This window comes from Cyprinus carpio, chromosome B2 (genome assembly GCF_018340385.1).
Source record: "Cyprinus carpio isolate SPL01 chromosome B2, ASM1834038v1, whole genome shotgun sequence".
NCBI lineage: Eukaryota > Metazoa > Chordata > Actinopteri > Cypriniformes > Cyprinidae > Cyprinus > Cyprinus carpio.
The window spans coordinates 4,540,502-4,557,597 of NC_056598.1; the positions used below are offsets into that span (position 1 = coordinate 4,540,502).

General features: G+C 36.8%; 1 protein-coding gene across 1 annotated transcript; it reads left to right on the forward strand.

Moving 5' to 3' along the window:
* The first annotated feature begins 417 nt into the window (after nt 1-417).
* LOC109102735 (homeobox protein Mohawk-like) lies at nt 418-12,191 on the forward strand. Its single transcript, XM_042717805.1, has 8 exons — nt 418-554; nt 814-1,098; nt 1,369-1,377; nt 2,191-2,317; nt 4,143-4,315; nt 4,430-4,753; nt 11,028-11,061; nt 11,151-12,191. The coding sequence occupies exons 2-8, from the start codon at nt 888-890 to the stop codon at nt 11,341-11,343; spliced, it is 1,071 nt and encodes a 356-aa protein (XP_042573739.1). The 5' UTR covers nt 418-554; nt 814-887; the 3' UTR covers nt 11,344-12,191.
* The last annotated feature ends 4,905 nt before the right edge of the window (nt 12,192-17,096 follow it).

The window sequence follows — 17,096 nt, forward strand, 5'->3', positions numbered from 1 at the left end:
GATTTATATGACCTGACCTAAATAAGGCTGACATTATGCCATTTATTTATTTTTTCACAATTTTTACCAGAGGGGAAATACTTAAGGTGATTTTCGTCAATTTATGTTTTCTTGAAGTTGTTGTTTTTATACTTTTCACAGTGTATGTTCTAACACGCATTAAAAAGCGCCTGTTTGTGCTTTCTGCTTTAAACAGGACGCTCCTAGTTAATTGTCGGTGCTGCCAAGCCGAGTTCTGACCAACGCAACTATAAAATGTTTATCCGTGAATAAGCAGGCTACATACGAGAAGAGACCACTGGGAGATGACCAGTCCCGCTTGCAGCCAGACGCACAGTACGCTGAATGGACACGAGCCCCCGCCAGGACTCATTGGGAAAGACGAGATTCGCGCTGTATTCATGTTCCGGGGTGTCAAACCCTCTAGCGTTGTGGTTGTTGCATATAGTGGAGAGCCGCCTGGCTGAGCGCAGTGCTGTTGAATATGAGCAGATGGTATGGAAGACACTGAAATTCTAGTGTCCCTGTAGTTTAGCAACTAACAGGATAACTTTGTAAGTAGACTACTTTTACATTTTTTAGGCAGTTTTCTTTAGTTGCTATTGCTATTTAAGTTGACTGTTTATTTAAATAATATTTTATTTTATTTAAATAAACTTTGCTCATTGGTCATATTTTATTTATTTACTGAATACATTGTATAACGCATTATTGGTGAATTAGGTTGAATTAAATGGGAATTAGCCTGTAGCCTACATATAAGGATTTTTAAATCAGGTTAATCATTTCAAATAACAACCCATTCGTTCACAGGGGCATTATACCAGTATAAGGAAATTTCCTGGACAGTCTTTGGAGCTACATTGTCATTTGGCACATGGCAGTTAATGAATGCAGCGCGAGCAGCGATGAACACGGCAGTCTTTAGTACGTTTGATCAGCTGCGCTTTGAAGAGAGCGGACAGAACGTGGAGAGAACCAGCAGAAGCTTATTTACAATGGAAATAAAGGTGATTGATGGACAACATTCAGATTTACTGACTAGCCACAAAGTGGATGGGTGGCACAGGGAAGCTCTCAAACACAACGGAGAAATGGGTCTGTATGTGACAAATAAAATGACTGTGCATGATGAAACATTTGTAATTGCGTGTGACTGAATGTGATCCACTATTAGTTTACTTTAAATGGACGCAGCCTTTTTTCACATCTACCAACCCCTCATAAGTAAATATTCGTGAAGTTTGTGTTGATTTATTCTTTTTACATTGTTTATTTATATTTTTTTTTTAGTAAGTATTTTGTTTATGTAGTGTAAGTATTTTTTTTTATTCTGCTAGAATGATGAAGATTATTGAATATTGGCAGCAAGTGGTGGTTTGATGTAGGTAGGGTACGTGGTTCTTTCTCCTTTAACTCTATAGGAAAGAAGTGCAATGTAGCCTAATACATCAACACTGGATGTGAGATATTGTTTATTCTTATTTAAAGGATACTGATATGACAGCGATGTGAACCTCAAACCCATACAGTATAAGTAATTGGGTTATATATTTTGACCAGTAGATTCATCATATGTGTAAGGTAAAGGTACAGTAGGGATGTTACACATACTTGGTCCACAGTGACATCTGCTGATTGTCTTGGTACTGGATATCCACATCATCTATTGTGATTGGACATCAACTCTTTTCTTTTAAATGGTTCATTAATTTAAGCTGCATTGGCCTGCACTTTGTTTACAGTATCTTTGGTCGCTCATGTAAAATGAATTTGTTTATACACTGACAATGTGCAATCATTTGTGTTAATCTAGGGTGGTGGTAGTGGTAAGGATGTCTTTGTTGACAGTTGTTTTTCCAAACTAATGCTTCAGCTATCATTTTTCAGCTAGTTTTGGCATGAAGGATTACAAAGAATTATTATAGAATCAGCAAAGTCAACTGAGAGGGGAAAGGATTTGTATGCGACATCTTGCAGTAAAGATGACTAATGACATATATTCCATTAAATCATCTGTTGAAATATCAGGACAGATGGCTACAGATAACTATGTTGTTCTTTGAAGAAATTAACATATTGTACATTTAGTTTATAATTACATTATATGGCAACATAGACCATTAACAAATCTGGAATATAAAATTACAACTTTGCCTCTCTGTGTTGTTTTACTTTGATTCAGTGTAGGGAAGGTGCTACACAAACGCAAGGCCCTGCAGGATATGGACTCGACCTACCTGAAAGCAGTGGCTCATACACACAGGGACAACCCTTCCCCCACCAAGACTGAGAAGATACTGCTGGCTCTGGGCTCCCCACCTGACCCTCTGTTCAGTTGATGTCAAAAACAAGCACTTGAATGAGACGCTATATTTGATCATATCATAATGGGGTGGTTTTTTGATGGAGTACCTGGATGGATTTGGGCGCATATATATTAAGTACATAAAAACATGATGTAACAGAATGTAGAGTGATGAAAAAAAGCATATTACCATATCTGGGACATGTTTTAACAACAACTTGCACAGCAATGTAAAATGGCATTTGAAGATACTGGTGGGGCACAACCCAAAAATGGGTAGCAATCTGTTCTGATGTTAAAAACATGCTAATGACAAAAATACATGGCAACTAGACTTAATAGATTTAATACTAATAATAATAGTTAAAAAAAGATAGTGTTCAAAAAGATCATGAAACATTTCCTGTAATTTTTATTTAAGGATTTTGTTTAGAGTGCTCCACAGAATTTTAAACTGGATTTTCAAGGTACTCTGCCGTGGCTGATATACAAATGCCAAATTCTTCCCTATTGTTGTTTGCTTCCGGAGTTTTTTGGGTCCTTTTTTAAGTACACTAGCAGTCTGCTGAAGCCCACTTATTGGAGTAACAGTCATGTTGAATATCTTCCATTTGTAAACTATCGTCCTGATTGTGGATGGATATGAACTTCAGTGGGTCTCTTTCTGATTTGTACTGAAATCTCTTTTGATTGAGTTGTATTACACATAAACAGAATCCTTTTGTGAAGAGTGGGGTACTATTGTGTTTTTGATATTGCATAGCAGGTCAGTCGAAATGCATTGAAATATCGGACTCTAGTATCCTTCAGGGTCACATACTTGTTCCATTGATGATCTTAAATGTAAAATTTTTGATCCAATAATTTTATGGCGCTGCAACTGGTGCATGTGTTATTTGTTAAATATGTCTGTATTTAATATTATGACCCAGATGGAAAATCTGATATCATTTAGAAATCACTTAAGCAGAAATCCAGATCATTTTGACATGATACTTGGAAGAGAAAAAATATATATATTTTTTTTTTATTTTTTTATTTTTTTAATTGCAATGTAAAGCAGATCAGAGAAGGCAGGTTTATGTGGGGAAAAAAATCACAATAACCGAACTGTATCAAAACATAACCAAAAATTACCCCCAAATCAGCCTTTTATCAACATACACAGATTTCAAGATTTAAGCATTTATATTTCCTTCCACTTATTTAAGTATTATTGAATTGCGAGATTACTTTCTATCATTTAAAAAAAAAAAAAAATGAATAAATAAATCCTGACAAAGCCAATGTCACCATAACCAAAAACTATACTGCCAAGCACAAACATCTATATTTACAGAGTAACTAGATTTATAGACAGTACATTGCTGCAGTGGAAGCAGGCCAGGTGTGTTGCTTGAATAACACACAAGTGCATAAAAATGCATCTAACACCTTGCTTATTTATGTATTACATGTAGTTAATGCTTAAGTGTAACTTCTTGATGTGTAATTTTTATTTATTAATGACATATTGGTAGGGTAGAAATATTCCATTGTTAAACACAGTATATGTAATTAAATATAAGTTGTATGTATTTGTATGTGTGTACTATAAATAAATAAAAATAATAATAATATTTTATATAAATATAAATAAGAATCTAAATATGTCAAATCTTCAAACTGCAGACAAAAATCAACCACAACAGCCTGACTCTGAAGAGTGATGTAGTGATGAAAAACCGCTAGCTTGACTGAAAACAAATAGACCATGTATTGCATCATTTTCTAACTGTTCATTGAAACATTACACATGTCAGTGCAAGCAAGATAAGCCAAAAGGTGTTCCTGATCGCATTTGTATTTTTCAGGTCTCAAACTGGTTTGCGAATGCGAGACGTAGGCTCAAGAACACAGTTCGACAGCCTGACTTGAGCTGGGCCCTACGCATAAAACTGTACAACAAATATGTACAAGGCAATGCTGAGAGACTCAGCATTAGCAGTGATGACACAACATCAGACGGTACGGATTTAGGACATTTACATATTCTGTAGACATTCAGATGTATTTAATGTGCCAACACAAAAACTGTGAAAAAGTTTTAAAAATGATTTTCTATCTATTTGTTTTCCACAGATGGGGAGAATCCTTTACAGATTCAGGCCAGTGAATCAGACTATAACAGGCCCATGCACAAGAGTGTTATTCAGGACAGCAGAGGCAAAGGGTTGGGGCGAAGTACAGACCCCTCAATTTGTGATGATTATGTGTCTCCACCAAAATACAAGAACAGCTTGCTAAACCGCTATCTAAATGATTCCCTTCGGCATGTAATGACCTCTGAAAATGTTATGGACTCTCGGAAGAGGAACCACTCTGGATCGTTTAGCTCCAATGAGTATGAGGATGATTTTCTCTCTCCATCATCAGAAGCTGAGGCAAACTTCACCTACCGTTCAGGTAAAAGCTGCCACAAACGTTCAAGATTCATAAATATAATTTAAAGAGGATATTGTCAAGAGAGCTTATTTTGATGCTTACCACTGTGTATTTCATCAGAGGTCTTCAAAACAGTGCTTTTGCCCTTTTTGGAAAATATTAGATTAAAAGAAACTACTATGTAAGAGTTGAAAGGGATAGTTCTCCCAAAATTTTGATTTGTCATTTTTAAATTCATTTCATGGCTTTGCAAACTTTTCAAAAGAAAATTTTAGGCAGCATATTCACTCTGCTCTTTTTATGCACCATGAAATTGGGCGATACATCTCATGGTCTATACTTAGGGCTGTTTTCTAGGCAAAGCTATTTTATGACTTCAGGGGACTTTGAATGTAATACAGATATATGACAACTTTCACAATACTTTCATGGTGTGTTTTTTTTTTTTTTTTTTTTTTTTTTTTGAGCATAAAAATCCCTGATCATCATACACTTTCATTGTATGGAAAAGTTCATCATCAGCATTCAGCTAAACTTCTTTTTATGTGCCGCGAAAGCAACAAAAGCACACAGATTTTGAACAATGTAGTTTGCTTTGACTGACTTGTCAGATTTGTCAAACAATATCAAACTATCCCAACTTAACAGATGGACACACACACAAAAAAAAACAAATTGAGTCAAACACAATGAAAGATTTTGTGCATCCCATTGGAATTAATAATTAAATTGAATGTAAAGCTGTGGTTTCATATGGTTTGATTAGTGAGTGGAACGTTCTTGGACTCGTAGATTATAGGAACACCTGCTGATGCGTCATGAAAGAAAATGCATTAGTGTTGCCAAAGGAGTTGAGTCTAATTCATCATTAACATAATTCCGCCTCAACATTTCAAAATGTTCTGCTTCTTTGTTTATGTTGTCTCTGTGCCCTTCTGGAATAGTCCCGTTTTGGGAAAATTAAGGAATGCTCTTTTCTTTTCTTTTTTTCATTTATGATGAAGTATGAGTCCATAAAACACGCAGGTGTTTGTAATGAAAATAAGCATTCTAATTATGCAATCTACTGTATAACAATATTTTCTGCAGTTATAAGCTACTACAGAGAACACATATTTTATGACAATGAATAAGTTTTTGTAATGAAAATGTTTTTATTATTATTATTATTATTATTATTATTTCTCTTTTAGATCAAATAGGCAAGTGTGAACTTTACAGCTAAAAAATTAGGCTCAGTACAGTGGTGGAAGTGTCAAACATGTTATAAGTTTTTTGGTTAACAAAAGTTCCATACCATTTTTTCACAAACATTTGATAGCATTATATTAAATTTATATATATACAAACATGTTTAGCTGTTTACAAAAGTTGCCATTTTTCACAACATTTGAAGCATTATTTATGTTTTCTGTTTGGTGAAAGGACATTAATTGTCTGTAATGTAATCAATGTGGAATGTTCAGATAGGGACATCTCATTTAAAGACTGTCCTATGTTGTTCATAAAAAGAAACGGAGAATGTCCAAATTGTCCGTTGTGTTTCGAGTCGTTAAATTTCGAGAAAAAAAAAATTATATATATATATAATGGCGTACGGTTTTTTTTGTTTGACAGCCACTGGTCATTTTTTCATCATGTTGGACAAAAGCAGCCTACATTCGCGCAAAATTGGACTGATTTTTTTTCTCTAAAAAGACCTAGCTGCTTGCAATTCACTTTAAAGTTTTTGTTCGTGTGCTAATTATTAACTTCATATATATAAGTATGAAAATTATATATATATGAATATGATCGAAATTTCAATGCCGAAACACAACGACTTTATTCTCGAAATTAAATGAGTTTATGCTCACAATTATTTCGACTATTTTTCTCGAAATTTAACAGTTTTTTTCTCGAAAACGAACTTTACAAATTTTTTTTTTTGACTTTGTTTGTTGTTGTTGTTGTTGTTGTTTTTTTTTTTTTTATATTGACAGCCCTAATCCTCTTCCGTTGCCCCTAATATATATATATAAATTTCAATGCCAAATTCATGCCAAATTTCAGTTTAAGATTTTTTTTTTTGTTGTTGTTGTTGTTGTTGTTTTTTTTATATTGACAGCCCCTGATTGCCCCACCATTAATTCATTTATTTTGTTTTACATTTTGTTTGACAATTTATTTCATTTTTATTTGTGTGATTGTTTCCCTTTGGTGTTTGTCTTATTGTGCAGTTCAGTAATTTGGAAGTTATCAGAGTCTTGGTAGTTATTTGGGAATTTTAACTAAGCTTGCTCCTAACTTGACATAATAAATGTATAAAGTAACAACAAAACTGTTCACTCAAAGTCACTGTAGAAAGAGGCTGTCAGGAATGTTTCCTACATGTGAAGAAAACAGTTGGTAACTGTTAAATTTTGTTTCTTTTATAATTGTTCCATTGTGATGCTGTCATTGCCATCAGAAAGTTGATTAGCTGTAAATATTTTCTTCATTAATTTCTCATGTTGTGGTTACAACAAATCAGTCAATACTGAAATGTCATTGTTTCATTGAAGCATGCCTGTAACTTCGAGACACACCTTACAGTTTCCTTAGATGGAAACCACTTGTTTTCCACAAAAATATCATGAAACAAAAGATCAGTATTTTCACAAAATAATTTAATTCTGTAGTTCAGAATGGATCATATGCTCAGCTACTGATAGCTGTGAGAATGGTGCTCAAAAGCTTGTGATAGAATTTTAAAGGAGATTTTAAATTGAGCATTTAGTCTTTTAACCATTATGAGTCACACAGAGACATCCCCACAAGGCAGAGTCCAGTTTCAACAAAATAATAATAATAATAAGTATAAAAAGAAGAGGTAATAAAATTTGTTGAAACATATTTATTGTGTGAAAATTGGCCATATTGGGCTTGTTTTTGTCTTTTTAGTTGGAGTTGCAATGAAACTGAATTTTTTTTTTCAAATGTTAAAGTCAAATTGAATGTACTGACCCTCATTATTTCTTAATGCATGTTCCTGGTCTCATTATGAATGGTTTGTGGTCTATTTGTCTCTTTAAAGGGGTAGTTCACCCAAAAATTAAAATTTGATGTTCATCTGCTTACCCCCAGGGCATCCAAGATGTAGGTGACTTTGTTTCTTCAGTAGAACACAAACAGAGATTAATGTATAGTCACGAGCCGCAGGGTTTACTTTGGTTTTATGTATGTTTTTTGACTCTCAAAGCTGTGATTCCCATTCACTTACATTATATGACTGACATACTGCAATGGTTTGAGTTAAAAATCTTTGTTTGTGTTCTACTGAAGAAACAAAGTCACCTACATCTTGGATGCCCTGGGGGTAAGCAGATGAACATCAAATTTTAATTTTTGGGTGAACTATCCCTTTAAGCCCTATTTAAAATGTAATAACGTGATCTTTCGTCTGTCCAACTTTTCAGCAGACATCACTTAGACTACTTAAGCTATTGAAAAACATTCTCTAAGGGGGTGTTTACACAGCACTGTTTTCAACTAAAACTGAAAATAATTTCTGCATTTTGGCCATCCATTTACATGACAGCAGCATTATGGGGATGGGAAAATACTAATTTTTAAAAACGGGTTTCAAAGTGCAAGTTGTTGAATCCAATACATATAATCTTCATGTAAACTACAAAAAATGTGAATTTGTGAAAATGTTAATCATGCAAATATGTATTAGCTACATGTTTGTGTAGTGTTTCATTACAAAATAGCATTGCCAGCTACTGACCTATCATGCATAATATAGCATATAGTCAAGAGTCATTTTTGTGGGGATTGTTTTGACAGCATTGTTGTCTGTACACAAAAAAATGCCAAGGAAAATTTACAGCTAAAACAGGGACTCAGGCAGGCACTGTTTATGCATTTATACAGGCTTTTGCATTTAATCCAATCAACTTTTTTTTATTGAATATCCAGTTTTACTTGAAAATATATCACATCACAAAAGTAAAATGGGGTTTGAACAGCTATTTATGTCAACTTTAAATGTTAGTTTGTGGAATTTTCCAGAATAAAACCACATGCTAGTTGCAGATTACCTTGCCACATATCCTAAATATTTTGGAAGTTTAGAAGATAGATTTTTTTCCAGTCAAAATTATATTCAAACATTTGTTAGGAAAACACAGCACAGTTTTATCTATCTTTTACTATATTTGTTTTATATAATCTCAGTTTATAGCTAATTGGGGGGTATTTTACAGGTCAAGTTAATCCAAAGCATCTGTGGACAATAGAAGTGAAGTTAAAACGATGAGAGATATTCAGTAGCACAAAGAAACCAGAGCCAAATGATATATTAATGGTTTATAGTAGTTCTTGGCACAAATACTGTTTTAGAAATCCGAGTTGGAGATGTTTTAGGCAAAGAATAGTGAAAATAGCATTTTGTGTGCTCATGCCTGTCATCCAATTTTCCCTCTCATAACTCCCATAAGAGAGATTTTTCGTTACTGATCTCTTTCGGCAGAAAAGAGAGGCAGCTTTACTTTTACAAACCGATTTATATCTACGAAACAAAGGATGATATTTAAACACATTTCAAAAGATGAACGTGAAAATAAATTTATAATGTCCATGAATGTTTAATGGATGGATCTCAATTTGTTGGAGCTGTCCTCCCTCATCTAACCAAACATGATGTTTCCTGTCATTCATATCACACTGCTGGCAATATCAAATAGTGTGAAAGTTTTCATCTTGTGAATGGTTGTGTGAAGACAGCATATTAAATTATATGATTTAGTTTAACTGCAAAGGAAACCTCACAAACTTTAAAGGGATACTCCACCCCAAAATGAAAATTTTGTCATTAATCACTTACCTCCATGTCGTTCCAAACCCGTAAAAGCTTCGTTCGTCTTCGGAACACAATTTAAGATATTGTGGATGAAAACCGGGAGGCTTGTGACCGTCCCATAGACTGCCAAGTAAGTTACACTGTCAAGGTCCAGAAAAGTATAAAAGACATCATCAGAATATTTTTTGTAAGCAAAGAAAACAAAAATAACGACTTTATTCAACAATTCTTCTGTCAATAGTCTCCTCTGTGTCTCTCCATATCACTGTATGCTGCGTATGCTCTTCTGTATCAGCCGCTACAAGGATGTGCTGTTTCTACGTGTATTTAGCTTTGATTTGAAAGAAAACAGCGCATCCTTGTGGCACGGCTGATACAGAAGATACTGAATCCATTTTGGGGTGGAGTATCCCTTTAAATGCTAGTTAGTTTTTCAGTCAATATTACAATATTCTGTCTTCATTTACTCACCCTTATGTTGCTCCAAACCCATATTTCTTTCTTCCATATTTCACAAAAGGAGAAATTTTGAAGAATGTTCCGGCCATTCTGTTTCAGTCACAAAGCACAGGAATGGGGCTTTCAAGCTTCAAAAAGAACCCAAAGAGCCATTAAAGTGTGATAAAAGTAGTCCATGCTAATCATGCCCTATATTCTGAATCTTTTGAAACATTATCTGAAGAACACATCAAAATTTATTTTAACATCCTTGATGCTTTAAGAGCACATGAGAGAAATGGTCAGTTCTGAGTCATAAACAGTCTAATCTTTTTAATTAACCATTTAATCTGCTCCATAAAACTAAACAGACATCATATGCCTTATACATGGAGCAGACATAGAACATAGAGCACACGTTGTATGAACTACTTTTATGCTGCTTTTATATTCTTTTGGAGCTTAAAATCTTCTGCAATTGCATAGACAAAATGTCTCCTTTTGTATTCCACAGAAGAAAGAAAGTCACATGGGATTGGAACGACATGAGGGTGAGTAAATGATGATAAAGTTTTGGGTGAACTGTTTCTTTAACGCAACATCGCAACCATTTAAAAAGTCATTAGTCAAAAGAAAAGGTGTAATAATTTTAAAAATGCAAATCAGTTGCAGAGTGGTGGAACAACGTGTCTGTTTCTGACAGAGCAGATATGCTTTTTCCATCTCGAGAGCACAGGGGAAGCATAATTGCATTTGTTTTGGCTGGAGCGCATGAATGTGGCTGTAGGCACAGCCTGCAGAGCTCCACTTAAATCTCCCTGAGCTTGACAAACACCCACTTACTCACCCATGTACATACATGAAAACATGTTTACTCATCAGTTCCATCGATATGGGTAGAGAGTAGCTCAGGGATATTTCATTAGCAGCATAGATGATGTGCCAGCTTTTGGCCAAGTAGCTTTTGTGGCTACTCTAAAATCTGGTTTGAATATCCAGTTTATAACTCATTTCACCAAACTGTATTTTCAGTGACGTTGGACTGTGGCACAAGCCAAAGCGAGAGGTAAGAATGCTGTTGCCTAATGAATCACAAGGTACACAAAGTACTGCTAAAAACTCCTCGTTAACCATTTCCTCTCCATTTGGCAACAGCGGTGCTTGTATAGGTGGCGGAGGAGGAAATAACGAGACGTACTGGAACGAGCTCCATGCCGCCATGGCCCTGACCAACCTGGCCCAAGGGAAGGAGAGCTCAGCGCCAGGCACCACCAGCTGTATCATCCAGAAGTCTTCCCATATAGCAGAGATTAAGACTGTCAAAGTGCCCATACAACCCCGACATTAGTGGCTAACAGACAGGACAGCGGTCAGTAATAGGTCATAATTGCTAAAAGACTACCTGACTAACATTTTAGTATGTACTACATGCAATAATTTTGTTGAAAATGATCCACAACAGCTTTTTCTGGGATGAAAAATACATGTTGATTGACCAACGTGCCTATTTGTTTTTTATAATTTATTTATATTTCTTTTTTTTCCTTTTTTTACCACTGTCTGATGAAAAATGACATAGTAAAGAAAGTTTGATGTGTGGACGATCACTACCACTAAACACAGAAGCACAAAAAAAATCATTCTGATTTATACATTTCTGAAATGCAATTTTATTAATTTACAGGTTAAGATAAAAAAATACTTTTTGTCAGTGGCTAAAATGTAATATATTCATATATGTATTAAATTTTTCTAAGTTATGCTAATTTTATTTTATTTTTAATCGACACAGGATTATTGTCATCCAATGGCAATGGCATATACATGTGCATTCTTGTGTTTAAGTATGGCATATAAAGGAAGTTTCTATTTCTTTTGTTATATTCTATCTATGAGTGAAGCAACCATTTTTTGGAACAAACCTTGGTTTGTTGTTGGAAGCTTTTAATTTTATTTGGGTCATTGCCTGTGAAGATTATCATGCAAAATACAGTCAGATGAGAGCAAATAAAGTTGTGCTTTGATAAAATTTGCTCCTCTCATTCCTTCAAGGTAAAAAAAAAAAAAATAGAAAAAGTACTTGAGAAAAATTTAAAATAAGAAATAGTCACATTGTGGGATGTATAATCACACTGTGTTATAAAGTTACAGTTATCAGAAATAAACTTATTATAAAGCATGATATAATGTCGCAACTACACGAAACAAAGCTACAATTGTAAGATATAATGTGAGAAACATAAACACAATTGCAAAATATAAAGTCACTCTTAGCAGATATGAAGCCATGTTATTTTAGGATTATTTATATAGGGTTATCGTCTGCCGTTTTTGTTATTTTATTAGTTGTTTTTATATTTTTATTTAGCTTTAATTCTTTCTTTTTTTCAGATTGATATTTTATTTCAGATTTTGGTAATTTTAGTTCTTCAACCTAAGCAGTATTAGGCATGTAAAATTAAGTTTTGTTTAATTTCAGCTTTATTTAAATTGACAAAAACTATATTCATATTTTTAGTTTTAGTTAAAAATAACAATAAGTCATCATAAATAGTAATACACAACAATTACCTTTTAATTATAATTAATATCAATATTTAGTTATTTATCTTTTTCTATCTCTAAGGCAGAAATGGACCTCTATAATTTTCACATTATCCAGTGTGGAATATAAAAGGTCAGAGACACATTTTGGTAAAGGCAACTAAAACTCCAATCTGATAAAGAAAAAGCTCTACCCATGTCAAAGCAATTACCCTTGACATCTGGACAGAGCTCAGCTGCTTGTACAAGGCCATATTGGACAAGCATTTGCATTTCAGTTATGTACCTGATAGGTCTTCTAGATAAGCTGTTTGAACAGTGCGATATGTTTCAGTCTTGCTGGATGCTTTAAAACGGTTCAGCCCACAGTAAGAATTTGGAATTTAACATAAAGGACGCTCTACTCTATATCTCAAGTTTTGCTCTCAAGTCTTCTTTCTCCCCACCCATGCTTCAAGGAAGACTAAAACATAATATTCACCATTCTTCTGGCCTTCCCTCATCTAGAAATTTGGAATTTAACGAGTACTGCATCTTGCAGAGGTATAAGACGCTATGGTAAAAAGCCTTTTTTCTCCTGAACTGAGGCCTTTTTTCAATCACGCAGTGAAACTGCACGGCCATTGGTTTGTGCAGTTTATTAAAAACGAACCCATGGCTGGGCAGCGGAGCTGCACAAGCCTATGGCGACGAAGCCTGTGCCATATATGGTGGGGCATCTGGCTATATAAAGCTATTTAAAGCCACAGGATTCTCAGGTTACTTTGACTGAAGCGACGACTGAGTCGGCAGCTACATAAGCAACGGCAAGCAACGCAGTACTCATTCCCATGTCTCAGGGAATCGAAGGTTACGTTTGTTCACCCTTTTTAATTTCGTACTGCGTCTTCTGCTTAAGACACTATGGAACCACAGAACAATCACGTGCCGTGGCTAATGTAGTGGAATTACTAAAAGTATCAAACTTCCATAAGCAACCAATACCCATAGAGAAGTTAACAGTCTTGTGCCAAATGTGTCCTTCATCTTTTTGAGAAATAAATTGGGCAGTGAGAGTTGTCTTCTGAGTGTGAAGAGGTTCCACCTCGGCCTCGCCGAAGATTTCCCAGATCCTCTGAACAGTCTGCGGATGGAGTGTCCACTCCCCTGAGGGGACATTGTTGCCAGGCTCCTTTGGTCGCAATCTTTGGTAGGGGTCCCAGACACTTAGGAAGAGGGTAGCATTTGGCCGAGGCGAGAGCGTCCCCAGACACGTCTGCTGCGACAACATTAGCAGGTTACTGGCTTCCCGGGCTGCCTGAGTCACGTCCACATGCTTAGGGCAAGCAGAGGAAGCAGAGAGGGCTGGAGTGCTAGGCAGGAAATGTTGCATAGCTTGGGACAATTTCTGTGCCTCCGTGAAGCACTCTGCGAATCCTTTGACCGTCAGTCCGAAGAGACAATTGGGAGAGACTGGAGCATCGAGGAAGGGAATTTTATCAGCATCATTGATCTCTGTTAGCGTCAGCCACAAATGGCACTTGAGCTCCACAAGGCGGCCATCGATCTCCTGATAACCTGAGGGGTGGTCCTTGGTGGCGCGCAGAGCCAGGGTCGGTTGTGCTCCTCAGCTCCCTGAGGGTCGCAGGGTCCAGGCCAGACCCATCAGAGATGCGAAGCGCCACCTGTCCAGCTGAAGTGTAGGAACGTCCAGCGAGAGCTGAAGTGTCCTACCCAGCTTGGACGGGTGAGTGGCCTTTGCTCACCAGCCGATGGCCGTGGGCTGGCAGAGGTGCGCGGCCACTGACTCATCTAGGGGAGGAGGTTTATCATTCTCTTTTTCTTCAGCACCATCGATGGAAGTGAGGGTGGTTGTGAAGAAGCAGTACGGAGGCAGGTGGAATAGGGTGTGCTCCATGATCTGTTGAGGCTCGTCATGGACCTCAGAGAAGTATGGAGAGGAACGCTGACGAGGGGCCTGGTGGCACCCCGCAGAACCACTCTCCAGATGAGTGTGTGTAGGGCTCCTCTGCTAACCACTCTAAACCAGCTCTTTGAACCGCATGAGATGATACGGAGACTCAGGCATCCATCCTGTCTTTGGTGTCGCTGGGTGCAGACGATGGCGAGGTTGGGTGGGGTCAGGTTCACCGAAGACCCTGTTACAGTCTCCTTGTGTGGTCCGATTCAGCTCCGTCCCTCACTTCACAAATGAGATCAGGTCACTGCACCAGCAGAGGGACTGTGATCAGACTGGGAGAAAAGTAGGGGACGTAACACTCCTCTGGGGCGAGAGCGAGGCACGATTTTGTGTTCACGCACACGAAGTGTGCATGCCACTATCTGCTGTGCGCTGTTTTTTGCTCAACGGGTTTCCCTAGGAAGAAGAAAACGTGAGGCGGGCGCGAGGGGCGGAGCCGCTCTCTGAAAAAGAAAGCCAATCCATGAGCCGAGGATAGGCAAGACTGATTTTAATTGCAATGAGAACAAATAGTTTCCTATGGTTGTGGCACGCGTCCGCATGCAGTGTTTTCCCCACGCAGGCCAAACGATACGCTCTGAATGGCCATCATCACGTCCGTGCAAGAGCGAGACCCCACAAACCGCATGTTAACCGGTGTGGCATTTTGCCACAACACCAAGTATTTTAGTAGCTCTTTTAGTATTGGTGGATGGCGGCAGGGAAAAAGGACCAGAACTGCTGTTGTCACCTGAAGCGGGCAGAGAAGCAGGTCAGCCCCCCCCCCCGCATTCTGGCGGGCTTCGTTGCCATACGGCCCATGCAGCTCCCTCTGCCAAAACCATTGGTTGGTTCTTTTCCATACATTGCACCGAAATAATGTCCATGACGCAGCACTGCATCATTGAAAACCAAGGACTTCATTTCAGGAGCAAAAAAGGCTTGTTCCCGTAGGGTCTTAAGCAAACCGCCTCCGTAAGAGTGGGAGTATCGAAAAGGGAACACAATCTACCCAATGTTGTATCATTCGAGAAGCGTTTTCAATTCGAACATAGTTCCAAATAGAGAAGAACAATAAACCAAGAACAAATTCCCATTTCATGCTTCATTTAAAGACATACCACACTATAACGACCTCACTGTTTTTATCACTATCGCTTGTCTGTGTTTATGGTGACTCTTTCTACAGTTTTAAACGCAACCAAAAATCCCATGATCAGCCTGCTGGCTTAATGGGACTGAAAAAGGTCTTTGTGTATACTTCAGTCAAGTCAGTCACCCTTCATTACTATAGCGCTTTATAGAAGAGGGTTTTCCGTTCAAGCTGACAGTAATAAACTATGGAAAAAAACCAAATCAAAGTGCAACATTCGATCAAATATGAGACAAATTAATATTCTGTTGTAAGCTCTAACAAGGACAATTTCAAGTTTTTCAGTTATTCCAGTTATTTTTACAATGATGCATCACTTGGTACAGGCAAGCAGCAATGAACCCAGAATATAAACGCATACACAACAGTTCACATTATAAAAGTTTTCCTAAGAAAAACCATTCTATCAGCAAAACACAACCCATTTCGCGCATGTTCCGGGCTCTGCTTGTCTAAATATTGCGGCGGATGCTTTATATGGATAGCGATTGGCCACAACTGCATTTTTGGTCAAATATCGGTCTTTATTATTTTACAAGAGGTGGATTAACTAAAATCTATGTGGATTGCAACAAGGACAGGAAATTTGACGATTTTTGCGGACAGTTCTGTGGCTGCTTTGTTCCTCCAAGTCTTCATTACCAGTTCGCGGGACATTAAAACTCTGAATTAGTGTCATTTAAAAAGTATCTCTCAAGTCAGTTCAGTATTGGGTCAGCTCAACTCACTAACTCTGTGAAGTTCATTAATTATGGAATTAGCTCAAATTTCACTTATTAAATAGCCTTTAAAGAAGACAGCAGTGGTCATCATCCAGCTATAGTAAGTTCATGGTTTGTTCTCATCCAATATGTGTCGAGAGTTGCGCTGAAATTATAAAGACCTAAATGAAATTTTGAATTGTTAAGTGTTTTTGTAGGTAGATTCATAAAAAAAAATCCACTTGGTAACAAATTATGGTGTCCTTGTTAAATTCGTCTATAAACCTACCTACTTACTAGTCTAATAACATTTATAGGCAACTATTTTTTTTACCCTAAACCCAAACCCTGATGCATAATTATCCTACCACACCAGAATGCAGTTAATTGTGATTTTATTATTACCCCTTGACATGTCTCAATTACAACTGTTATTTTTTATTTTTTCTTTTACTAACCAAAAGACGCTCTTAAATTTAATGGGTGACCATCAAATCCATATGGGAAAAAACGCATGTAAAACACTTAATTTCACAAACTTCTTACAAAAACTTTGGAATATACTGTAGCCTATGTTTATTTATATTTGGCTAAGAAAGCTATGACAAAGTGTGCTGACATTTTGTGTGTGTCGCGTAGCGAGAGTACATGCACTTTTTGTATCTACATAAAGTTGTCAACATGATCTTCTTTATTGAAACGGTGGCATAAAAAGCCCAACTACTCACACACCCAATTGAGATAGCACTTTGAAATGCTTTTTG

Excerpts from the sequence above, each read along its gene's own strand:
- LOC109102735 (XM_042717805.1), top strand. The coding sequence starts at position 888 with ATGAATGCAGCGCGAGCAGCGATGAACACGGCAGTCTTTAGTACGTTT. Across the intron at positions 2,318-4,142 it reads ATACTGCTGGCTCTGGGCTC|TCGCATTTGTATTTTTCAGG; the intron begins CCCACCTGACCC and ends AGGTGTTCCTGA. Across the intron at positions 4,316-4,429 it reads TGATGACACAACATCAGACG|ATGGGGAGAATCCTTTACAG; the intron begins GTACGGATTTAG and ends TGTTTTCCACAG.